This window comes from Erpetoichthys calabaricus, chromosome 2, assembly GCF_900747795.2.
Source record: "Erpetoichthys calabaricus chromosome 2, fErpCal1.3, whole genome shotgun sequence".
NCBI classification, from domain to species: Eukaryota; Metazoa; Chordata; class Cladistia; order Polypteriformes; family Polypteridae; genus Erpetoichthys; species Erpetoichthys calabaricus.
In genome coordinates this window covers 262790918-262817799 of record NC_041395.2, presented here as the reverse complement: position 1 = coordinate 262817799, position 26882 = coordinate 262790918, and the positions used below count along the sequence as shown (strand labels likewise).

Genomic DNA, 26882 nt, shown 5'->3' with positions numbered 1-26882 from the left:
CACCCACCAAGAACAGCTGGCCTAGTATTATATACTACCGAAGCAACCCCCACATGACACCCCAGGGGATGTGTTTGTTTGTCTTTTCCAAGTCCACAAAACACATGTAGACTGGTAGGTCATACTCGCGTGAGACCCATCAAAATCCTTGTGAGAATAAAAACACTGGTCCAGTATTCCGCACTTGGGATGAAATTTTGCATTTTTCGTCTTGAATCCAACAGCCAGATCGTCTTTTCCAGAACCCTGTCATAAGCCTTCCCAGTGAGGCTGAGACGTGTGATTTCCCCCATGAAATTGAAACACACCCTCCAGTCCCCTTTCTTAAAAAAGGGGACTACCACCCCATTATGCCAATCCAGAGGTACTGTCCCCAACCTTTTATGCTGTGTTGAAGAGACATGTTTGGTAGGACAGCCTAAAAGCATCTAGAGCCTTTAAAAACTTTGGGTGAATATCATCCGCTGTTTTTATTATTAGTTGTTAAATTTTTATCTATTGCCTTTTGGCAAAAGAACACTATAAAAGCAGGCAGTGTGATGAAAAAGTGAAGTTTATGTGTATTTCTTACGTATTTCTTGTTTTTTCGAGCTGTGTACCGTGTATAAATTTGGAAGTTATTTAGAAATTGTACGTCTCTGCTGGTATTCCTTTTGTAGTAGTACAGTATCTTAAATAATTCAGATTAATCAACTATCATTTTCCTTCTGATTGTTTAATGTATGTGTTTTTATTTATATCTAATGTATAATCTTTTTTTTGGCTGGGTTGGTTTAACACTTGGATGCAATCCATAAAGTGTTAAAAATTAAGGATTTATTAAAGTCTTTTTGGTATTTTAACACCTCTTCACATTTTTATTTATTTTTCTTTCCAATATTTTAGGATCATGTTGCAAATCAGAAGACTGAAGAAACTCTCCAGCGGTATCAGACACTGTGCACTGGTAAATACTTTTGAATTCCTTTTACTTTGTTCAGATGTTTAAGCATTCTGTGCTCATTGCTGAGGGACTCAGTTTTACAGAACAATGTACCATAAGTTATTTTTATCTATGAAACCCCTCTTTCTATATAATATTGGCAAAATGTACAGTATATTTCTCTACTTGCACAAGTCTTGTAAATGTGGCTAAATTCTTTGGCATTCCTTAGAACTAAAAGCTAAAGAGAAAACAATTCAAGAAATGAGACAAGTAATGTCTGAACAGGAAGAAACACAGCTAGAGCAAGACAAGGTCCTTGAAAGTAAAATGACTGAAATTGACAGCTTAACTGAAGGTAAGTTTTTGTTTTTTACTTAAACATTTCAATGCGTTTTTGCTTTGTGTATTCTTGTGTGTATTGTTGCAATACTGTTTTTTAATGATGCTTTGCAGAGCTAATACACTGGAAGCAAAGCTGCACTTGCTTGGGTAAGGACTGTAACCAAAACTCTTTAAAATCTGAAGATATAATGTATAATGCTGCAGGAATGATACTTGACAAAGCTGAATTAGCACAGCTTAAAGAAAATTTGAAGGTAATTTTTTTTTCTATTTTTACTATACATAAATGATATTTTAAAATTTGCATTTTATTTTTCGAGGCTTCCTCAATCATCCTTTTAAAATCCTCTGCAGCCTGATTTAAATAGCTATTAAATATAATATCTCTTGTGAGAAGTATATTGATAGATGTGATACAGATTAACAAATGAACAAATATTAACTAATTCCATCATTTTAGGAGTCCTAAATGAAATCCTAAACGTGAATATTTTAGAAGGAAGTTGTTGTTCCCATCACTTATAAAAAAAAAAAAAAAAAATTTATTCCATGTTTATTTATTACCTAGAAATATTATTACATTCTTACTGTACTTTATTATAAGTCTAACACTTTCACACCCTGTTTGCAGGACTGTTGCAATACTGTATCAAAGATACACATAAGAGAATGTTGTTATTCTGTGCATTTTGATGTTTTTTGAGTTGATGTAGTTGTATAACAAGTGCTAAAATAGACCATTGACCTCAAGTGAACTTTTTGTATCAGTATGTAGGTGTTAATTTTCAGAAAAAAATTTGTGCCCTGTATAAAATGGTGTCTGTCGAATATTTAATTCGATAATTTAGAGATAATGCTTATAAAATAGATTTTTTATTTTGTTTTTTCCCAGAAAGGATTGTGCATATTTATCTATTTCTCTATATTTATTCAGAAATCTGAAGAAAAATTTCAAGTGGAAAAAAAGAAGTGGCTTGAAGAAAAACTTGTATTGATCAAACAAGCAAAAGAAGCAGAAGACAGGAGAAATTATGAGATTAAAAGGTTTGTGGAGGACCGGGACCGCCAAACAAAACTGCAAACTGAAATAGTAAGCAAAAATCTCTATACAACTACAGTAATTTTGTTTTTTGTATTTGACTTGTTGTTCAGTAATTATTTTTCTTAATTTTTGTTGAAAATGGAAAATATTAATAGACCAGGTGTTTTTCTACCAGCAGATGGCAGAAATAGTTTTTTTACTTTATGGTGCTTGGCTCAGTCACGCTTAGGAAGAGGAAAGTGAAAACATTTTAGTAGTAGACTGGATTATGTGGCTAGTTTAGGATTTTTTCTTTTTAGTATATTTGTCATTTTAGCTATTTGTTGCTAAAATTATGTTTTGAATGTTTCTCTGTATTCCATAGCAGTAGAGTGTTGTACCATGTTAGCCATTGATTGATACAGGACTACTTTCTCTATTCCATGTTATAATCCAGCATTTTTCTAGTCTTTGGCCAATATAGACAATAGAAATTTCTTTCAGTTTTGTTAGGCTCTACTAATATTTTGCAATCTAGTCTTGTGTTCTTACTTTTGTTATGACTACAGTCAGACAACTAATTTTTAACCAAAGAAAAAATGAATTCATTTTTACTGGTTTCATTTTTTAATTAATCTGTTATTTTAATCTTTGTTACAAGATTTATGTAGCTGCAATTAATAAATAAGTAATATCCTTTATTAACTTGAATTTATACTGGTCAGTGTTAGGATTTGCTTGAAGACATTCCTCTTTCAGTTAAGCTCCAAAACACTTCCCCATTACATTATGTTCATAATAAAATGGCTTTTCAGTATTTGGATTATCTAACAATTTGTTTTTAATATTTATTGTATGGTTCAATATTTGTAATGTTCCCTTTGTAAAGGTAAAATATTTTTTTTAATTAAATCATGCAAATACCACTGACACATCTTTAAAATGGCATATGTTTGCAGATGGATGGTTGTAGAATATTCAGTTATTTTACTAATTTTTTTGATGGATGGAACAAAGGGCATACTTAAGTTTTTTGATTTGTCTTTCTTTTTGTTTATATGTATGAATAGTATATGGAGCGAGTTATTGATTTTAATGGGATATCTGCGGGTATATCTCACTTCTAATGTCTATTCTGAGTATTATTAAAAAATACCCTTCTTCTGATACGCTATAGCTGCTTATTAACTTATCCTACATTTGAGCATGAGAGCAGTAGTAATTAATAAACAAATAGTTAAGAACAGCTGTCCTTGTACTATAAAGCATTAAGCAGCTCTTAATATTTAGTTATTTCTTTAGGTTTTTCATCTGTCCTGAAAAGATTACCCCCTCTCTGCTTATTAATTTTTGGACTGCATTTTAAACTGCAGTTTAACAAGTATTTTATTTTTGAGATGGTGGTGCAACATTTTTAGAGGTCATTATATCTATTAGATCAGTTGAATAGTAGTTATAAAAATGAATTATTTTTTTCACACTGTGCCACAGTTATAAAAACTAAATATTGGATACACATCACCTATTCTGTTACTTAGGCTTTCGTGTCTAGATGCTATTCTTTGTTTGGTATGATGATTTTTTTTTAGAGCTTGGGTAAAATCATATAGTATTTAGATGTGTGCACCTGCTCTTTACAAAAATAAGAATGTAGATGTACGACTCTGAAATACATACCAGAAACAAGTCACCCTTTTTAAAGAAATATTTGGTATGTTAATAACTTTTACATTGAAATAGTATTCTTTAGCAGCTGAATAAATGTTTAGATTCTCTTAATGTTCTATGAATTTATTCCCAAGCATATTTCCATTACCTTTTTATATAAAGCCATATGCCTTGCCCCAGAATGAAGCATGCTGGTTGTACTTTTCCCCTTTTTTTTGGTTTCTGCTATTGCAAAATAACATAATAGAAGAACTGTGTATCTTGTTGTGCAAATGGCTAAATTCTGGCATATAAATCCAAAGTAGTACAATTTGATTTATGAACACCCATTTTACTCTTGTCAGAACCCCTTCCCCCCACAAGTTTAGACACTATACATTGCAACGCTCTGGTGCTTTGTTTGATGAAATTTTACATTTTCAGATACTGTTATAAAATGTACAGAAGCTCTGAACCGCACAGTGAAAAAAAAAATATGGGATAATGTTTATCTTTCATGTGTGCAAAAACATCCCATATGTACACAAAATCATCCCATACGTACGGGATGTTTTCACATACATACGGGATGTTTTTGCATACGTACGAGATAAAGCTAGATTAAAAAAATTACAAAAGTGCACTTTAGGGCTACCTAATTATGCCTTTACCAAGGCTACAGCGCTTCAGTTTAACGTCACTTCCATCCCTTGTAGCGTGGTGATATAAAAAGCAGACTGGTGGGCTTTTATTTATTAAAGGATTGATGGGATGGTTGGAGATGGATTTAACTGCAGCCTGCAAGAACTATGACGTACATCAGGTAATGCCCACAACGTCGGTCACAAAATGCCCATCGCATGCCCCGTTATGCTATGGTTAAGATTTGGGTTGTTGAGAGGGTTATCAGACTCAAAGGGTTTAGGTACGTGCTTTATGTTTACAGGTATCCATTTGCACACTCGTCACTGAGGGCATATGGTGTATTTGTTTTCTTTCTGGGAAGCAATATGGTGCATACAACTGTCTAGTGCCCACCATGTATATATCTCGTGCCCAACACTGAACATAGCCTGCGCACCAAGTTGGTTGCACCAGCTGCTATTGTGTGTTTGCTGCATAAATTCAGATGAGCACCATTATGCACTGCTGTACATCAATTTTCTGGAAACCGGACATATCGCTAAACAGTTTGTTTTCCTCACACAGTTACATTCCACAGAAATGGATACTGGCAAGTTTATCAAAGGAGGCTATGAATTCAAGTCCAGGTTGCTAGATCCATGAAGCAGCAACACTAAACTCTGCATTAATTTATTGTAAAAGGAAATTACATTAGTCAGCCATCTACTTACTATCCCGCAGCTTCTTATTCGCACAAGTTGTGAAGGGAATTCATATTTCACATATTGAGTGCATGTGAAGTTTATCCAGTCCAATGCGGGTTCACTAATTCTCTGGTAAACCTGGCACACTCGAATGCCAATGAACTGTGGGATTTAACATGCGTCCAAAGTATTAAATCCAAATCGGGCCACTTTAATTCACATCATTTTCAGACAAGAAATGCACCCTTGTTAAAAAGCCAAACTTGAATATCCTAGTCAAATCCACTGGCACACTGGCTCAACCGTTGCACTGTGCAAATCAAACTGCTATATTTTAAAGGGCACAGAAGAGAGCTAAATCGCGTTGTGGCCGTTTTTGTCACGTTTTTGACAAGATGAATCCTCAAGGTAAACTGCAGGTGATACTTGCTTAGCTCAAACATAGGTACATTATAGGGAAATCCATTGACTACCTTGCCCTGTTATCAGTGATGCGAAGAAGACACCTTCTTTCAGTTGACTGTGATATTTAATATGTGCTCTAAAGAGTTGTTGATTTGGATCTCTTTAATTTTCAAAGTTCTTTTACAAAGAGGTATATTTTTTTGTTAAATGTAGTTGAATTTTGCCTAGACCAACGTGGGTAGAATAGTCAAATTGAGTGGTAAATCTGGCATAAATCTTTCTTCATATAAACAGCACTAGACTGATTGTAATATTGAAGTCACATTCTAAATTGTTAAATCACTTTGGCTTACTTTCATTTTACAGTTCTGTGACAAGAGAGACTGCTGTTTCAAACTGCCATTAGATTTTGTCAGCCAGTGCACATACAAGTCATTTTTTTCTAGCAACGTTTACACATTCCCATATAAGCACAAGTTGGACTCCGATGTTAAGGAGCACTAAATGGTTGAATAACTGTCCTTGCCGCTGATATGTAATAAAACTGAAATAAGGTGTCTTTTCCCATTACCGTAAACACGATAATGTGGTAAATTAGCCAATTAATATACCAAATGTACCAACGTTTGGGCTAAGCAAGCATCACCTGCAATTTAAATTTGGGGTCCATCTAGCAGAAACATGATAATAAAAATGGCCGCAACCCGATTTAACTCTCTGTTGTGACCTTTAAATATAGCGGTTTGTTTTGCACAGTGCAACGGATGACCCAGTGTGCCAGGTTCGCCAGTGGATTTGACTAGGATATTCAAGTTGGCTTTTTAACAAGGGTACATTTCTTGACTGAACACGGTGGGAATTAAAGTGTTTCAATTTGGATTTAACTCTTTAGATGCACATTAAACCAACCGTCCTTTGGTGTAGATAAGCGATAGAATGTGCCAGGTTCACCAGCAAATTAAATTAGTGTACCCACATTAGACTGGGCAAACTGCACATGCAATCAATATCTGAACTATGTGCGAATAGGAGGCTGTATATGAGCTAATAAGTCAGTAGTTAGCTAATAATGTAATTTCCCTTTACTATAAATTGGTGCAGTGGTTAGCACTACTGCTTCGCGGATCCAACAACCTGGGCTTGAATGTATAACCTGCTTTTATAAACTTGCCAATATCAATTTGTGTGGAATGTAAGTGTGTGAGGAAAATATCAAACTGTTCAGTGATATGTCCGGTTTCCAGAAAATTATGTACAGTAGTGTGCAATGGTATTTGGTGCTTATCTGAATGTGTGCGTCGCACATGCAATAATAGCTGTTGCAACCTTAAAGTACCTGGTGTGCAGGCTATGGTAAGTAGTGGGCATGAGATAGTAAGTTGTGAGCACCAAATTGCTTCCCAGGAAGAAGAAAAAAATACACCATATGCCTTCAGGGGCTCTGTACAAGTGTGCAGACGGATACCTGTAAACATAAAGCACGCACCTAAACCCTTTGAGTCAGATAACCCTCCCAACAACTCAAATCGTAACCATAGTGTAACGGGGCATGCAATGAAAATAAAAACCCACCCGTCTGCTTTTTATATATCCGAGCTACAAGAGATGGGAGTAACCTCAAACTGAAGCACTATAGCTTTGGTAAAGGCATAATTAGGTAGCCCCAAAGCACACTTTTGTAGTTTGTTTGTTTGTTTGTTTGTTTTATTTATTCAACTTTATCTCATACGTAAAAAATAAGGGTTATCCCATAATTTTTTTTTTTCACTGTGTGGTTCAGTGCTTCTGTAATAATGAAATCATAAATGAAATGCATTTATGACTATTAACAATCAGGGTATTTCCAGAATGAATAAATTTAATTGTTAATTTATGCCTTTGAAGTTATTAAGTTTGTATCTAAATCAGACATGCTCTTTGTCATATTGATGTAATTGCATTACAACCCTTTCCTTCTGTTTTGTATTATATATGTATTGTCATTTTTATACATTATAGAAGTAGCCTTCTTTATAATCCATAACCTTCACAAAATTAGACAGGAAAAGTAATGTACTGGTTTACACCCAAAGAATTAGGAGTATTTATATACTTACACAAACTTACTGAAATTTAAGCTTTAGCTGATGTAAAAGCGGTGTAGGAGCTGTTTACAAGTAGGTTGTGAAAATGCAAATTTTTTTCCTGAAGTAAGATGCAATAAGGTTGAGCTTGCTAAAGACAATTATGATGTAGTAGTATACTGTTTCACCAATTAGTATTAAGCCAAAAATTATTTTAATGGTCAAATATTTTAACTACTTTGAAAGAGAAACTGGTCAGCAAAGGAAAGTAAGATGCCTATGTGATTCGTAGTTATATAAAAAAAAAAAAATCCTGAAGACTTATTTTTAATTTTCTTTGTATATCTGTTAAGTCAAATTGACCTTGTAATTCATCTTTACAGGAAACACTTACGAAGCAGCTGGCTGAAAAGGATGATAACTTGCAAAAGTGGAGACAAGAACGAGATGAACTGGTTGCTGCTCTTGACATTCAACTTAGGAATCTTATGGCAAGCTGTGTTCAAAAGGACCAAGAGCTTGAAAAGCTGCAAAAAGCTGCCAGTGCCATTCCACATGATGTTAGTGTTTTGTCTGATAAATTTGCAGACATTTTATATAATTTTAAACTCCAAGTACTGAAGTCTAGGTTCACTAATGTAAAATGTATTTTTTATAATGGCCTTAACAAGCTAAACACACACATTATGTTTATTCCTAGATTAATCGGGAGACCTCTAAACTTGATTGTATGTTAGCTGAAAAAGATCGAGAGGTATCTCTGCTACGTGAACAATTAGATAATTTCAAGAATGTTGCAATGGCACAGTCAAAAGCCACCATTCCTGACTCCTCAATTGCAATGACAATGGTATGCTTAAACTTTGCATTGTATTTTTAGACATCATATTTTTCTTTTATATTTTTAAAAATTGTATTCTTGTTTCATATGGTCATTTTGCAGCCTTTTATTTTTTTTTTTCTCTAACACATTAGTGACTCTAAAGCAGTGTCAGTTTTAAGAACAGCATGCCTTAATTACTTGAAAAATAACATTTGTTTTTGCTTATTTACCCTTTTTGTAGGTAGGCTGGGGCCATTCTCATAATGCCTGTTGCTGATTTTTGCTCTTTAATAAGAACGGTTTCTAAGATAATTTAACTAGGTTCATTTTTTTTTTTTTTTTTTTGTCTAATACTGAGATTTGTTTCTCTCCTAATGAAAAATAATTGTACATATAACAGTATTCAAAACTTCTTGCATATTTCCTGTCTTGGTTTTAGCAAAGTTTTTGTATATACTAACTACATAGTGAGCAACAATGTTATAAATTTGACACTGACATTCTACTTTTTCTTAACAGAGATTTATTATACGACAAATTTAAAGCAAAATTAACACCCATAAGCTATATTTCCTTCACTTTATTTAAAATATGAGTTGCATTTCTAAGCTTATTCCGTTGCTATAATGCATGAGTGTTTTGCAGACGTGCTCCACAGTACAGTCCTGTTGGAGCTGTTCTGGTTCTTATTTTGCATTGCAGTTTCTTTTCCATCCACAAGATGGAGTAGAGAGCTATGGGAAATCACACATGCACACAATTTTACTTTACATGTATACTAATTTAAGTTGCTTTTCCACTAAATAAGAAAGCAGCTGCCCCAATCCCTTTTTTATATTAACACATATATACAATTCTGGTAATATACAGAGGAATAAGCAATAGACTAGACTAGATTAGGAGGTTTTGAAGTAGTTTTTTTTTCCCCCCCAAATTTCAGAGGTACATGCACATCCATGTGATTATAACTAAAGTATATTACTTTTGATGCTACTTTTTACTAGTAACCATTTTATTTTAATTTATTCTAAATAGTCTCACTTCTTAAAAATTCAGTGTATGTATATATATATATATATATATATATATATATATAATGTATATGTATATGTGTATGTGTGTGTGTGTGTGTGTATGTATGTATATATCGTATATCTTCTAGTAGTGGCCAGCTCTTATTGACGCCCGTTTCCAATAAACGCCGGGTTTGAAGAGATGTTGTGACAAATAGACGCCGGTCTCCTTTAAGCGCCGGTCTGTAGTAAAGGCCGTTCTCCAATGACCCACCGCCTTTTCCGCACGGTAATCCTCTTTTCGTACCACCTAGGCTACCGCCCTCCTCATACGGTAAGTACATTTTCATGTCAAAAATGTTTTGTCGTCAATTGCTATCGAGGAAGGGAGAAAGTCAAAACGAAATTTCTTTGTGTACATTTTGCCCTTTTATCTCCATGTCAATCATAACCCCACAGGGAGGGCAGAGGTGGGTGGAAGGGGCGGGAAGAACATGAAAATGCAAACTTCGACACGTTAATCCTCACCTTTGACCAGGGAAGAAGGCGCTGTATTGGCCGGAGAGACAGTACATGATCACGTGAAAAACTCTGCGCCCTCTTCCTCGGTGACCTGTTAACCTTTACCTCCACTAACACTTTTGCCTTCGGAAGGGTTGTGCGGGTGTCTGTTCATGTCACTGTGTTCTTGTGGGCCCGTGTTTGTAGTGTGAGCGATGGGAAGGAAACAGTCATTTGATTTACCAGTCAAACTCCGTGCAGTAACATACGCAAAAGAACATTCAGGCGAAGAAGCTGCACGACATTTTGGGGTGGATCCAAAATATATCCGAGAATGGCGCAAGCAGATGACTGATATTGAGAAAATGGCGGCAGAAAAAGGTGCCAGAAGTAAACGATTGCCTGGTGGAGGAGCTAAGAAAGTGAGCGAAGAATTAGATGAACTGGTGTTAACATGGATTATTGAACAAAGACTGGAAGGTGCGTGCGTCTCCAGGAAAATGGTCCGCACGAAAGCGAAGAGGATTTTTGATACGGAGATTGATGATGCTTCAAAAAGAAAAGAAACGTTCATAGCCAGTGCTGGCTGGCTTGACAAATTTATGAAACGCCATCATTTATCGCTCTGTTGGAAGACATCGCTGGCGCAGAAGGATCCAGAACAAGTTATTGACAAGCTTGTCTCTTTTGTGATGTGGGTTGCCAATCAGCGAACTGCAGATGGAGTTAAGGATGGCGAAATCATTGGAATGGACGAGACATCTGCTTGGTTCGACATGCCTGGTTCTACAACAGGCGAACCAACTGGCAATAGGAGTGTTACAATGAAAACTTCTGGTCACAAGAAATCTCATTTCACTGTCACATTGGCAGCGAAAGCAGATGGCACAAAAGTGAAGCCATTTATTGTATTTCGGGGCGCAAAGCGAGAAGTGGCAAGACTACAGGATGTCCAAGAAGCTGTGGTAGCGACCTCAACAAACGGATGGATGAATCAGGAATTAACAATAATGTGCTTGCAGAAAGTTTGCGGTGTTTTCAGTTTCCGGAAGAGACTTCTTGTCTGGGACGCTTACCGCTGTCACATCAGTGAGGAAACGAAACAAGAACTGAAGAAATATAAAATGTCAACGGCAGTTATCCCTGGTGGTTGCACCAAGTACGTCCAATCTGCTGATGTTGTTTGGAACAAGCCCCTCAAAGACAAGCTTTGAGAGTTGTATGATAATTGGATGGCAGGGAAAGAAGATAAGGGGTTTACAGCTGGCGTAAATTTGAAAGCGCCAGCACTACGTTTGTTAGTAACGTGGATAATATCAGCCTGGCAAGAAATCACCCCAGAAATAATAAGAAAATCCTTCAAGGATTGTGGAATCATCAATGCATGCAATAGATCTGAGGACGATCTTATCCACTGCTTTAAGGATGGCCAGCCATGCCATGCTGGGAGTGCGAAACTGATTACTGCACAACAACAAGCAATGGGAGTACCTGTATTGCCATCACAAGAAGAGGAAGATGAAGAAGAACTCGCAAATAATGAAGCAATCATTACTGATTCAGACGACGAGTAGATGGTAAGTACTGTACTTTATTGTATCTTATCCAATCTCATGTCGTAATATGCGTGAGTTTGGAGCTTATTGCATTTCCTTACGTTCTGTAGGGGACTTGTTGGGCTGATGAGTGCTTTCGTGCAAAATTCAGACTGGTGCAGGCTAGTGCTGGTGGAATCATTGGCAAGAAAGTTCAGTAGATGTCTACCGTACCTGTTTTTCATGCTTACGGTAATACCGTATACTGCTTTAATACCGTACTGCTGTACTGATAATTTCATCAAATCCTGAAATGTTCATCCGGTGTTATTGCCTACATTTTGTGGCCGTAAATACGGTACCATACCGTATTTTACTGCCAAATGAATCCCGTTTACCCATCACCATTCCGTCTGCGAGGCGAATAATAGCCGGTCTCCAACAACAGCTGGTCTCTTTTAAACGCTGGGCTGTCCGAATAATTTTTTGAATAAACGCTGGGGATGCTATTGGAAGATATACGGTATGTATATATGTATATGCATATATATGTATGTATATATGTATATAATATATATGTGTGTGTGTGTGTGTGTGTGTGTGTGTATATATAGTATTTGAATTTACTTTGCATTAATTAAACGTTAATATTAAATATAGGCTTCATTCCTAGCAATCTGTAGTTTAGCTGGGCAGTAGATTTGACAACTTTTAATATCTATTAAAATTCATGCAGAAAATCAATTTATCCCAAAGCAAAAGAAATTTCTTATTTGATAGAATAAGGATATCTACTTGAATCTTACACCAGGTGTCATTCCCATCTTTGTGCCCAGGTTTCCTTAAATATTAATGTAGTTAACTTAACCCAAAAAGAAAATAGAAGGGCCGCTGACAGAGTGGATTTGTGTGTATAATTATCATTTTAGAGAAGTTATTTGAAGCAAATCTGAACCTTGTTTTTTTTTTTTCCCCCTTTGTATTAATGTGACATAATAACTGTAGGTGACAGACAAATGCATAAAAAACAGGCAATCTGAGCTTGTCTTGGAGCAACAACAACAACAGGAGGGAATAAATCATTGTCAGCTCAATGAAGAAAGGACTGATCTACCAAGGAATTCCACACCTGTTTCTGATGATAAAGTAGAAAATGAGGTAAGGGCACATTACATAATTGGAAGCAATTTGAAGCTCAAGTTTTACTTGATGGATATACTTTTTTAGCAAAGCTTCATGTAGACGCCAATCCTTGAAGAATATGGCAATTAGACAAAGAGATCGCCAAGTCACAAGGAAACATAGTGGTGAAATGCTGAGGTGGAGATGGTTAATGAAGTAAAGAGGTGATGATGATATCAAGTGGTAGAAATGGCAAAAAGTGGCAGAATACAAAATGTGACTGGGTGATCTAGAAGGAAGCAAAGTGAACTAATAGAATAGCAATTGTGAGAGTGTAATAAGTCAAGAGACAAGAGTTTGCAAATCATATACAGAATGAGGAAAGAAAAATATGTTCAGGATCCCAGAGCAGATGAGCAACCTTAGCAGAAATTCTAAGAAGAGTAAGCTGTGGTAAAATACTGAGTTTTCCATCTTAATTTAAATCCAATATCAATGATATTCCTGATTCGGATGCCCTACACCTAACAGCTTCTTTCCCTACAGTAATTTTAATTTATCCTTGGGCATTCAGCACTGCAGTTTGAGATTGCGTAACAGAAGTATTCATGAGTTCTTTAAGGTATGGGGAGGTGGAGGAAGATTTTATGCAAAGGAGAATTTTAAATTTGAGTGTAAATTTAGGGATGTGATTAAACAATTGAGTTTATAGGGTCATGCTTCTTTGTTTTAGAGTCGTAATTGAACAAGTTGAACCATAAATTGTTACTATAGTTCATCTTAAAACAGTAATTTAACTAGCTTTCCAAGATCCTGCATCTTCAGAAACCTCACTAATTTTGCAAAACTTTTAAGATGGGGAAAACAGGTTAGTAAGCATCAGTGTGACTATAGAGTATCTCTGTGTCTGAAAGAACAAGTAATAAATTTAGCCAAAGTAAAATGCGGTCCTTTAAGGGTTTTCTGTATCACCTTACTATTTGTTGTTGACTACCTCAACCTAAAAACCTGTGGTGTTTTTTGATTATAAAGACAAATGATCATTCATCCATTGTTTTACATGAGTAAAGCAGTTAATGTAAGGGACAGCTTAGCAATTAGCTAAACAAACATAGTTGATGGACTGAATGGGTTTTTTTTTTCTTGCTTGTCAGCTTTCCTATGTTCTTATAACTCTAAGCAAGGCTTGCATTTCAGTGTGTAATATTTACTTTAAAAACCGTGCATGGCTTAACCTACTAAAAAAAGGAAAATCAACCTGCTTCTTTGTTGTTGCCACTTTTGTTCCATTAAAGGAATAGTTAAGAAATATAAACAGATGATTTGTACTTGTTAGAATACAGTGATCTGACCAATCAGCTCTGAGTTGCATTAATTTGTAAATTTAATTAAATGCTTTAAAAAATTTAAATACATACAACATTAATCACTTTTCGATATACAGTACATCGCGCTTCGACTTTCGCGGCTTCACTCTATCACGGATTTTATATGTAAGTATATCTAAATATATAACATGGATTTTTCGCGGGTTTCTGCGGGCAATGGGTCTTTTTACTTCTGGTACATGCTTCCTCAGTTGGTCTGCCCAGTTGATTTCATACAAGGGACGCTATTTGCAGATGACTGAGAAGCAACCTAATCAGAGCATGCAGTTACGTTCCTGTGTGCTGATTGGCTCAACGACGGAGTGCTGCATTAACCAGAAAGTCTCATCTCACTCATTCAGCATTAACGTGCTCCTGCTACTGCTTCAGGGGCCATGTCCAAGCGCCAACAGAAGATGCAAATGATTGCAGAAAAGGTAAAAGTTTTGGATATGTTGAAGGAAGGGAACAGCTACACTGCTGTAGGACACCATTACGGCATGAGTCCACAATTCTTTTTATTTAAAAAGGAGGAAAAGCATATAAGATCTACAGCCGCAGTGTACTTTAACCAGGGCGTAAAACGAGTTGCAAGTGGATGTGATAAGGCGGTAGTCTGGATGGAATCTGCTTTAGGGATTTGGATTGAAGACTGCCAGAAGAAGGACAACGGCGATGCTACACAATCGCCTGAAGAGGCTCCTTTAGAAGAGCTGTAATGCTCTCCTTTGTTGTGCAGTAAAATTAAACTCATCGTTATCGGACAAGTCGTCGTGTCATTGTTGGTGAGTAACCATAATTAATTATCTACGTACAGTACTTATTACATGTACATAGTTTAGTGTCACTGTACACACATTTTACTGTATACAATTTTTCTTGCATTGTACGTATTTATTGCTGGTGGCCTGTCTGTCGTAATGGCTGTAACATATGTGATATCGGAGACGCTCGATATCTTTAAAATAATATTTAGGTTTTACTGTATATAAACTGTGTTTACATACATAATTTCAAAGAATCTTACCTAATATCTAAGAGAATACAAAGGGTTTATGCTGTATAATTGTGCGGGAAATGTTTATAATAGTGTGAGAGAGTTTATAAGGGCTTAAAATATATAAAAAGAACCATATGAACATATGGTTTCTACTTCGTGGATTTTCACCTTTCGCGGGGGGTTCTGGAACGCAACCCCCGCGATGGAGGAGGGATTACTGTAGTACCATACATAGCTCAGATAAAACAGATGTTGCAGTTATCTTCTAAGAGTGGAGGACATGACACAAGTTGTGTGTTCAACCATCCATGCATTTCAAACTGAATTATTCATTCAGGGTTAAGTGGAGAAAAAGCCTATAATGTCCTTGGGATGTGGGAAGAAACTTTACACAGGGGAGGCAATTTTCTTTGTCTTAGTTCTTACTTGCTACAAGTTTCAAACAATTTGGCCATTTCTGTGACAGATCTATAAAAGTGACAAAATGTATTTCTACGTGTATTTATTCCAAAATAATTTCATTTAATGCTTCAGAATTTCTGTATTTGGCCAAAGTTCATGTAGCGTAGCTCCACTCATAATAGTTTGAAACAATCTGCACATCTATGAAATAATACAAAATGTGTATTAATGGAAGTACATAATGGCACAGATGCAGGGTTCTGCATCTGCAATTAGTAAACTTGTCATCATCCCCACCTCAAATAAATATACAGTGTCATTATTCTTTACAATGACATAATTTAGACAACCATACTGAAATACATACTTGAATGGTATAGGAGCAAAAGGGATGTTGTTTCCATTTGTGAGTACTTAACTGCAAGTCCAGTTCAACAGCTAAGTCTGCATCAAGTTTATTATAGTTTTGATTTTTTATATTAATTATTTCTATATTTTTTCTAATATTAGTTGAAAACTTAATTTAGTTTTACATCATATATTTTTAATTTTAGTTGGTCAAATAATAAGACATTTCTGGGTTTTTTTTCTTCTGATTGCTGATTAATCACCTTTAACAAAACACCTAAATGCGTTAGTTAAGTCTGTTAAATTTGACCACACACAGAATTTTTTGGTGCTGCTTCATTAACATTTTAAGTTTATTAACAGCAGTAACAGTGTAACACTGCCACAAACAGTACTTATACTGTGAAGGTCACTGTCTAATGTGTGCTGTTTGTCCTGGAATAAAGAAATCTCCCTCATATTAAATGTATGGAAGACCAGCTAGTGACAAAGAATAGGAAGGTGGTGATTGACAGCATCACCTTTTGAGGGTGGAATTTCCAGGAAGCTGTCATAAACTGTTATAATTGGTAGTTAATTGGGGGTCAGGCCACTAAATACAGGAGAAACCCTATTGTGAGACATCTGATTCAAGTACGGAGATTGCATTCTTTTGAGATGAAAAACAATAAAGATTGTTCTTTGAACGGACCTTCTATCCATTTTCTTCTGTTTATCGTGGTCTTGGTCACTGGGGCAGCAGTCTAAGCAAAAATGCTGAGGCATCCCTTTTCCCTACCACCTCTTCTAAACTTCTCCATGGGCACGCTGAAGTGTTCCTAGACCATCTAACAGAGGTAATCTCTCCAAGTCCTGGGTCTGCCCTTAGGTCTTCCCCCAGTTGGACGCGTTTGAAACACCTCACTAGGTAGGTATCCTAATCAGAAGCCCTTGCGACATCAACTGGCTTAATGCTGAGGAAATGGTGATTTAAGCATTTAAAAAATAAATAACACTGTTGCTTTATAATGAATGGTATGGGGCACAGAACACCAACAGAAAACAAATACTTAAAAACTTATAGATGAAGTGACAAAGCTTTTGACATACAAAAACATGACTTCTGAACTTCTGATATGTGTTTATGATAACAAAAGTCATCTGGAAATCACTTTATCTTATATTCCTGATACTATTTTTCTAATTGCAAAGATACATTTTCTATTCGCTTGTGTCAGTTCTCACAAAAATACAGAAGTAAATTAAAACAAAACCAACCACATGGCATAAAAAATTTACTTTGATCGGGTCTTTCAAGAGGAAACCACATCCCTGGGGAGGTGAAGGGCTGTTGTTCAGGAAGAATAAGTGCTGAGCTACCACACACAGTTGGTCTTTTAAAGTGGCTGAATCTCATAATATTAGCGGGTTTTTATTGTTTGAAAATTATATATTACTGTTAGGGGTGGGCGGTATGACCAAAATTCTATATCACAGTATTTTTCTGAATTATCCCGGTTTCACAGTATTTGACGGTATTTTTTTCCCATGCATGAGTGGATGTTAAACACATTTTCCACTGCAATTACTGGCTAAGAATAACCTATTCCACTGTCAAGAGCATTGTACAAAAAAAACATTTTAAAGTGCACACAAATATTAATACAGGTTTGCATTGCCCCATAAAGTGATACTTTTCAAGGGGGTGGCACTAAATAAGAGAAGGAAATCGCATTGCATGACAGATGCAGTCAAAATATAGAACCTTTTTATTTAACAAATTTTGCAAAAACTTAAATTATAATTTTGACAACATATTTTCAACCATCCAAAGAGGTATTTAGACTTAGGAAAATATCCAGAAGTGCTTGTCAAAAGTTGTATTGCACTGAACATGTCTTAGAAAAGGAATAAATAAATATTTTTTGTAAAACAACTACACTTTCTGTTAATGTTAACAATCTCTGTCCACTGACACGTTAAAGTGACTTTTTAAACAACTTTACCATCATTAAACTGCATAATATTTAAACTAATAAATAATAACAATAAAATAAATAATTGTATTATTACTGATAGTTGCACTATTACTTCAACGCTTCAAAAGCCCAGGTGCATTACACAGTATTCACCAAATTAAAATAAAATAAAACAAGTGCAATCTTGGTGATGACAGAATTCACTGTCTTAATCTTCTTTATTTATTTATCTGGTTTGTACAATGCTATATACTGTATACGCTGCCGTTCTTTATTATATTCTGTAAGTGCCTTGAGCATGGGAAAGGCGCTATATAAATAAAATGTATTATTATTATGACATCTTTACCAACTGAACTATCATTTATGCAAACTGCATTAATATGGACCTTGCTTCAAGCTAAGCTATATACATAAATAATACAACTGCAACTTGCATTTATAATTGTATTTGTGGTATAGCCCTACGGAATCGTATTAGGGCCAAAGTGAAGAAAAAAAAATACGGACACAGGGAAGAAAAAAAAAAAACTATACGTCGAGAATAAAGTCGACATTTCCACTTTATTCTCATAGTTTACTTTATAATTAAAGTAGAATGTCGTAAACTAAACTTCATCCTAAAATCATTGTTTAATTTACTAGATTTTCTCAAACCCCGTCATAAGTTAATATAGCACATTAAATGCTTTGTGTTGTGTTCCCCGGCCCAGTTGTCCCAGATATTCCTGCTCTCTGAAAATTTAGAATTTATATCAAGTATTTATTTATATCAAGTATTTATCTTGGCATTCTAAATGTTCAGAGAGCATGAATATCATGTGAATGGATTCTGTGCGGCGATCGCTGCCGGTGCCTCCTCTTAGTGCAGAGGAAGTCAGTTTAAGAAGCTCGGGGAATACTTAACACACAGCATTTAATGTGCTATATAACTTATGACGGGGTTTGACAAAATCTAGTAAATTAAATATTCATTTTACAATGAAGTTTAGTTTACGATGTTCTACTTTAATGACAAAGTACGAGAATAAAGTCAACATGTCGTCACAATATTACACAGTACCCAGGTACATTACACTGTATTGAAAACAAATAAAAGTACAACTTGGCTTGCAGTATTATCCAGTAGTATAGAAACAGTATTTACACATCTGACCTTTTAAAACTAAAGCTTCTCCAGGCGACAGACGTGACTCATTTTTTTCAGCTCTATGTCCATTTTCACCACGCGGCATACCTATGCTACCGCCCACTATTTGGTGGTGTAGCAGTGAAAAATGTCCCCACTTGAACAGTTTCCCGCTGCGCCACATTCCAAACGTCGTTTAGGCAATTTAAACCGGTGTTGCGGTATAAGAAAAATCCATATCATAAAAAAAAATTAAAAACGGTTTTCGGTATGAACCGGTATACCGCCCAGCACTAATTACTGTATTTTACAATGTGTGTGTAATCTCAATCTCAAGGTGCATATCAATACTTGTGACAAATGTCTTGGCTTATACAGTATTATAAGTTTTTAAACTTTTCCTTCATGCCCCATATATCCTAATTGTAAATTTCTAATGCTGGCAAGATTTTATTTTTTTAATTTATAGAAAACACTTTTTTTATAAAACAATTTAATATGGCAAATGCTTATATACCATGTTTGTGAAGAAATAACTTCATCTTGAAAAACTTAACCTTTAAGTTGAAAAATGGGAGGGGTTTACATTTTTTTTTCTCTGTTTATTGCATTTTTAAAGAGCAAATTTTCCTCATTATTTACTGATCACGTTTTGAAATGAATGTACCTGGACTGTTTTTGTCTTTGTAATTGTTTATTTTTGGTCAATAACTTGTTTCATTTTTACACTTGCATTTCTGGAGTGTGCCTCTCTATACTGTTCCACTGGTCCTTGGTCCCATTACTTGATGTCAGTGTTCCAATGTCCATATTTTGTAGGACATCTATCATCACTAGGTCCTCAAAGATTTTCAACCCTATGCAAAAGCATGTACATATTTAATCATGTACGAGTTCAGTTTTGCATCTGCATGTGATATTTTCAGTTCATTGAGAGTTAAACAGTTAATTTAATATTCTGTTAATGCAAACATTTTTATCACTATGCATTATTATTGTATGGTTTTGTATTTTTTGTCAGATCATTATTTTTGTTCAAGTCAAATTTTTGCAACTACAATTTAGTAGCAATGCACCAATTACGGTCAACAGATCTGGTCAAAATATACTTGTCGATTTTTAGGAGACTTAGAAGTGCATGCATGCCTACTTCACTTTTAGGTCTCCACTTAAAGTGTATGAAGGTGGAAAAAGCTGTCAGCTACTAAATGTGTCAAGAAAAAGTCAATTGTGGTGGAAATAAAGTAAAGATGCTTCTAACACTACTAATTTAAAAAGATATTTAAGAGTGCATTACTTAGCAGAATACACCAATTTTCAACAACAACAGCTCTTAGGCAAAGTGACTATAGCACTGCAGCTAAAACATCCAACTTTTAAATTATGTTGAACTTTGCGTTTAACATTGATGTAATTTCCTAAACATGTAAACTGTACTGATATTGTAGTATAGACTGGCATTATCCATTTTAATATGCTTGGAACATACGTGTGTGGTTTAAAAATCTGCTGCCAGTCACTGTTAATTTCCACTTCTTAGCTGAGTCACTCTTTGTAATACAGCCAAAAAAACATAACTCGACAATTAATAATTTTGTTGAAATAAACTTTGCTTCAGTATTCAACCAAAAAATATTGCTTTTGTGCACCCAAGTAACCGATGGCAAGATGATGATTCCTTCCATTAAAAACCCTTGCACGCCCAAAATCAGTGCTTTCCTCATCAAACTCACTGCTGTAACATCTGCTGTCCAAAGCAGGACACCTTAACCTATAGGGTGTGGTTATAACAAACGTTGGAGTAATACCTTTTATTTTGAAGCGCTCTTTGGTGCAGTATTGGAAGGGTGGAAAAATATGTATTGGATTTAGACGAGGAGGCCATGTATCAAACCTTGCAAGTTAACGAAGCGCAAAAGCAGAGAAAGACTGTACATAAAAGCTATGTGTTTCTCTTGCCATCGTAAGCCAATACAGAATAGCTGTGAGTACATCGTTGCCAAGGTGCAAGCACATGGAACTTTATAACTTGCTAAAGACCTTATCCATCTTAACTACAAAAAATGAAAGATCAGAATTCATAAGTTATGTGCCATTTTCTATAGGAGACATGATTCAACTAAACTTTTATGTTTTTGTCCATCCATGTATATCTATATACATACATATTTATACATATGCTTGCATATATCCATCTTCTATTATCCTTATGTTCTAAATTACCCTAAGTTCTTGTCTATAAGCCGCGGCTTATCTAAGGAAAAAAGTTGTGAAAATGAAAAAATAGAATATCGGCTTATACATAAGTCCGGCTTATACATCCATCGCGGGGGTTGCGTTCCAGAGCCACCCGCGAAATAAGAATATCCGCGAAGTAGAAACCATATGTTTATATGGTTATTTTTATATTGTCATGCTTGGGTCACAGATTTGCGCAGAAACACAGGAGGTTGTAGAGAGACAGGAACGTTATTCAAACACTGCAAACAAACATTTGTCTCTTTTTCAAAAGTTTAAACTGTGCTCCATGACAAGACAGAGATGACAGTTCCGTCTCACAATTAAAAGAATGCAAACATATCTTCCTCTTCAAAGGAGTGAAGCAAACAAATCAATATGTCTGTTTGGCTTTTAAGTATGCGAAGCACCACGGCACAAAGCTGTTGAAGGCGGCAGCTCACACCCCCTCCGTCAGAAGCAGACAAAGAGAGAGAGAGGGAGAGTTTGTTTTTCAGTCAAAAATCAATACGTGCCCTTCGAGCTTTTAAGTATGCAAAGCACTGTGCAGCATGTCTTTTCAGGAATCAGCTTTACAAAAGATAGCAACGTGAAGATAATCTTTCAGCATTTTTAGACGAGCGTCCGTATCGTCTAGGTGTGCAAACAGCCCCCCTGCTCAATCCCCATACGTCAGGATCACAGATAGTCAGCGCAAGAGAGACAGAAAAGTAAGCCGGGTAGCTTCTCAGCCATCTGCCAATAGCGTCCCTTGTATGAAATCTACTGGGCATTAGCAACTGAGGAAGCATGTACCAGAAATTAAAAGACCCATTGTCCGCAGAAATCCGCGATATATATTTAAATATGCTTACATATAAAATCACAATTTAAATGACCGCTACGCGCTCGTGTTGACTCGGTGACGCCCAGAGCAGAAAGAACGCGCTCCGGCCGCTCCAACCGCGCCATGCGGGGAGTGAGAGAGACGCCAATATCTCACACTCTCTCCCCCCTTAAAGAAATTAAATGGGCGCGAGTGAGACCACTGACCTCCCTCCCTTCTATTAGTTATAGGTTATAGTACGTTCGGCTTATCCATGAGTCCGGCTTATCTATGATACGATTTTATTTTAAAAATTCGTATGATTTTTGGTCTCCGGCTAATACATGAGTCCGGCTTATAGACAAGAACTTAGGGTAAATTGTATTATTTGGTTTATTGTAGCAAGCGTGTTTGGGATATTTGTTGAAAACATGTCTATTGCCACATTTCCACAACAGCAGGGGCGGAGTGGTGGCTCTGAGGCAAGGATCTGTGCTGGTATCCAGAAGGTTGCAGGTTCAAATCCCCGTCACTGCCAAAAGAGATTCTACTCCGCTGGGCCCATGAGCAAGACCCTTAACCTGTAATTGCTCCAGGGGCGCTGTACAATGGCTGACCCTGCGCTCTGACCCCAAGGGGTATGCGAAAACTAACAAATTCCTAATACAAGAAATTGTATAAGGCGAAATAAAGAACAAAAAAAAAAAAAAAAACGCAGAATAGTAAATTATATAGCTCTTTGTTTCCATCGTCCCAGCCGGAAGATGAAGCAGAGATCCTTCGGTGAGCAGAAGTTAATATCCTTTAATTATTCTACACTAATTTGGTGTCCCAGGGTGGGTGTCTTGCTAATTTATTTTAATTTCTGGCATTGACGAAAGCAGAACTTTTAATAAATTAATTGATCGATTAAAAAATCAATTTTTCATCTCTAATAGCTTCTACAATAGCTATTTTGTGTATATGTGTGTGTGTATGTATATATATATATATATATATATATATATATATAATGGCGTGGAAAAGTTTTCAGTGCCCTTTGAAAGTCATCAGAATTTTCTGCATGATTAAGATTTGTACACCTATTTATCCATTCAGTATTTTTAATGTGAATTCTTATGCTGCGACAATAAATTTAAATTTTCAAAGTCAAAATAAAACATTTTCTGTGCATATTTAAGAAAAACTCCAAAGTTAGTGTTTGTGTAAATAGATAGATAGATGGATACATTATTAATCCCAAGGGGAAATTCACATACTCCAGCAGCAGCATACTGATAAGATAAAAAAAGAACAATATTAAAGAGTGATAAAAATGCAGGTATAACAGATAATAACTTTGTTTAATGTTAACGTTTAAATGGATGGAATTGAAGAGTCGCATAGTGTGGGGGAGGAACAATCTCCTCAGTCTGTCAGTAGAGCAGAACAGTGACAGCAGTCGGTCGCTGAAGCTGCTCCTCTGTCTGGAGATGATGCTGTTTAGTGGATGCAGTTGATTCTCCATGATTGACAAGAGCCTGCACAGCGCCCGTCGCTCTGCCACGGATGTCAAACTGTCCAGCTCCGTGCCTACAATAGAGCCTACCTTCCTCAACAGTTTGTCCAGGCGTGAGGCATCCCTCTTCTTTATGCAGCCTCCCTAACACACCACCGCATAGAAGAGGGTGCTTGCCACAACCGTCTGATAGAACATCTGCAGCATCTTATTGCAGATGTTGAAGGACGCTAGCCTTCTAAGGAAGTATAGTCTGCTCTGTCCTCTTTTGCTCATAGCATCAGTATTGGCAGTCCAGTCCAATTTATCATCCAGCTGCACTCCCAGATATTTACAGGTCTGCACACCGTCACCTCTGATGATCACGGGGTCCACAAGGGGCCTGGTCCTCCTAAAATCCACCACCAGCTGCTTGGTTTTGTTGTTGTTCAGTTGTTGGTGGTTTGAGTCGCACCATTTAACAAAGTCCTTGATTAGGTTCCTATACTCCTCCTCCTACCCACTCCTGATGCAGCCCACGATAGCAGTGTCGTCGGCGAACTTTTGCATGTGGCAGGACTCCGAGTTGTATTGGAAGTCCGATGTATATAGGCTGAACAGGACCGGTGCTGCTGACCACAATGTCAGACCTGCAGTTCCTGAGACGCACATACTGAGGTCTGTCTGTAAGATAGTCTAAGATCCATGCCACCAAATATGAATCTACTCCCATCTCTGTCAGCTTGTCCCTAAGGAGCAGAGGTTGGAAGGTGTTGAAGGCACTAGAGAAGTCCAGAAACATAATTCTTACTGCACCACTGCCTCTGTCCAAGTGGGAGAGGGATCGGTGTAGCATGTAGATGATGGCATCCTCAGCTCCCACCTTCTCGTGGTATGCAAACTGCAGAGGGCCGAGGACGTGGCAGACCTGTGACCTCAGGTGGTGAAGCAGCAGCCGCTCCATGGTCTTCATCACATGTGATGCCAGGGCGACAGGCCTGAAGTCATTTAGCTCACTAGGATGTGATACCTTTGGGACTGGGGTGATGCAAGATGTTTTCCAGAGCCTCGGAACTCTCCCCTGTTCCAGGCTCAGGTTGAAGATATGCTGTAGAGGACTCCCCAGCTCCAATGCACAGGCTTTCAGCAGTCGTGGCGATACTACATCTGGACCCACTGCTTTGCTGGCACAAAGTCTTCTCAGCTCTCTGCTTACCTGTGCTGCTGTAATTGTGGGTGGGGGTAAACTCTCTCCTATGCTAGTATCAGCAGAAGGATGGGTGGAGGGTGCAGTACTCTGAGGTAAAAGTGGGTTAGGGTTGTCAAACCTGTTAACACTAGAATTACCAGAGCCTACGAAAAAACTCGTATATCCGGCCCACCATAAATCGCTTCTTAAATCCGTTCACACGCCAGCATCCTTTGTCCTCTAAATGTGCTGATAAAAGACAAGCTGCCAGCAGCCGGCTATTCCATCCCCCCACCGACTTAGAACGTGAGCGAACTTTTCCCAGCTCATGCCTTGATTGATTATGTGGGAGTGAAGTGGAGTTTTACAGTGGAAATAAGAGATCGTTATTCTAAAGTAATCTGTGTAAACACATTGTTAAAACAGAAACTTTGTTATATTTTAGTAATAAATGTTACAAAATGTAGTAGGCTAAACTATAGAATGTGTAAAGCCCGAGTTCCAAAGATCAAATAAATACTTTCACAAAAGCTTCAAGGACAGTACAACAGCCTCCGTGGCGTAGCGCGTTAAGATTTGCCTCTTAGAGCACAACAGCTCTTCCGCCTCATAGACCTGAGTTCGATTCCCCGCTGGGGATAAAATGTTGCTTTTTTTTTTTTTTTTTTTTTTTTTAACCTCAAACGGACAAAAAATTTATAAATTGGTATGCACTGTCAGTTAATGAGATCGTTATATTTTCATGTGGGATGCTCCTTTTAAAATATTTTTTTAACAATTGAGACTGCAATTAACAGGAACAACTGTCCTTATAACTGTTATTTTTAAGATCCATAACACACAGACAGACGAGCACTGCGTAATAGAGAGACAGACAGGCAGAGATATATAAATAAACGGAAGGCACATGTACTGAAAGAAAAAAAAAGATCAACGTGTGTTGTTTCTGCAGCACTGAATGAGCTCACCCGCTCTAACATCACCCCTCCCCCGATCTGACTCTCTAAGTAACAGCGCAAGTACAGACACAAATCAAGTGCATGTGTGTACTGTATAATATTAACAGAAAGAGCAGCTTACTACTGAAAACGGCAAATATAGGAGTGAGTGGGGATCGAACCAGGACTCTTGATTACACTTGGCTTGTGTCTGTACTTGTGCTGTTACTTAGAGAGTCAGATCGGGGGAGGGGTGATGTTAGAGCGGGTTTGCTCTCTCGATGGTGGCACCCCGATTCGAGCTGCAGCCAGTGATGATCTTCATCCCATCCCACACTTCCTTCATGCTGTTATTCTGCAACTTCTGCTCCAGCATTCTCCTGTACTGCTCTTTCGCTGCCGTGAGCTGGACTCGGACTTCCTTCTGCACACACTTGAGCTCATGCTGATCATCGCCTTTAAAATCCTTTTTCTTCTGGTTCAAAAGGCCCTTGACGTCAGTTGTAATCCATGGCTTGTTGTTAGCATAGCAGCGTACTGTTCTTACTGGAATTACAATGTCTATACAGAAGTTGATGTAGTCAGTAGTGCCGTCAACAACCTCCTCAATGTTCTCACTACAGTAATCCCTCCTCCATCGCGGGGGTTGCGTTCCAGAGCCACCCGCGAAATAAGAAAATCCGCGAAGTAGAAACCATATGTTTATATGGTTATTTTTATATTGTCATGCTTGGGTCCCAGATTTGCGCAGAAACACAGGAGGTTGTAGAGAGACAGGAATGTTATTCGAACACTGCAAGCAAACATTTGTCTCTTTTTCAAAAGTTTAAACTGTGCTCCATGACAAGACAGAGATGACAGTTCTGTCTCACAATTAAAAGAATGCAAACATATCTTCCTTTTCAAAGGAGTGTGCGTCAGGAGCAGAGACTGTCATAAAGACAGAGGAAACAAACAAATCAATAGTGCTATTTGGCTTTTAAGTATGCGAAGCACCGCGGCACAAAGCTGTTGAAGGCGGCAGCTCACACCCCCTCCGTCAGGAGCAGAGAGAGAGAGATAGAGAGAGACAGAAAAACAAACATGCAAAAATCAATACGTGCCCTTCGAGCTTTTAAGTATGCGAAGCATACTTCAGCATTTTTAGACGAGCATCCGTATCGTCTAGGTGTGCGAACAGCCCCCCTGCTCACACCCCCTACGTCAGGATCACAGAAAGCGCAACAGAGAGAGAGAAAGAGAAAAGTAAGTTGGATAGCTTCTCAGCCATCTGCCAATAGCGTCCCTTGTATGAAATCAACTGGGC

The 26882-nt window shown here is 37.1% G+C and overlaps 1 protein-coding gene across 1 annotated transcript in view; it reads left to right on the top strand.

Annotated features, from left to right (window-relative positions):
- LOC114647001 (kinesin-like protein KIF20B) overlaps positions 1 to 26882 on the top strand; it is a 121898-nt gene that overhangs the window by 76659 nt on the left and 18357 nt on the right. Inside the window, exons 23-29 of the mRNA XM_028795455.2 lie at positions 886 to 946; positions 1155 to 1280; positions 1379 to 1521; positions 2202 to 2357; positions 8115 to 8291; positions 8432 to 8581; positions 12609 to 12761. Coding sequence (XP_028651288.1) covers positions 886 to 946; positions 1155 to 1280; positions 1379 to 1521; positions 2202 to 2357; positions 8115 to 8291; positions 8432 to 8581; positions 12609 to 12761 — 966 coding nt within the window. The remainder of the gene's footprint in view (positions 1 to 885; positions 947 to 1154; positions 1281 to 1378; positions 1522 to 2201; positions 2358 to 8114; positions 8292 to 8431; positions 8582 to 12608; positions 12762 to 26882) is intronic.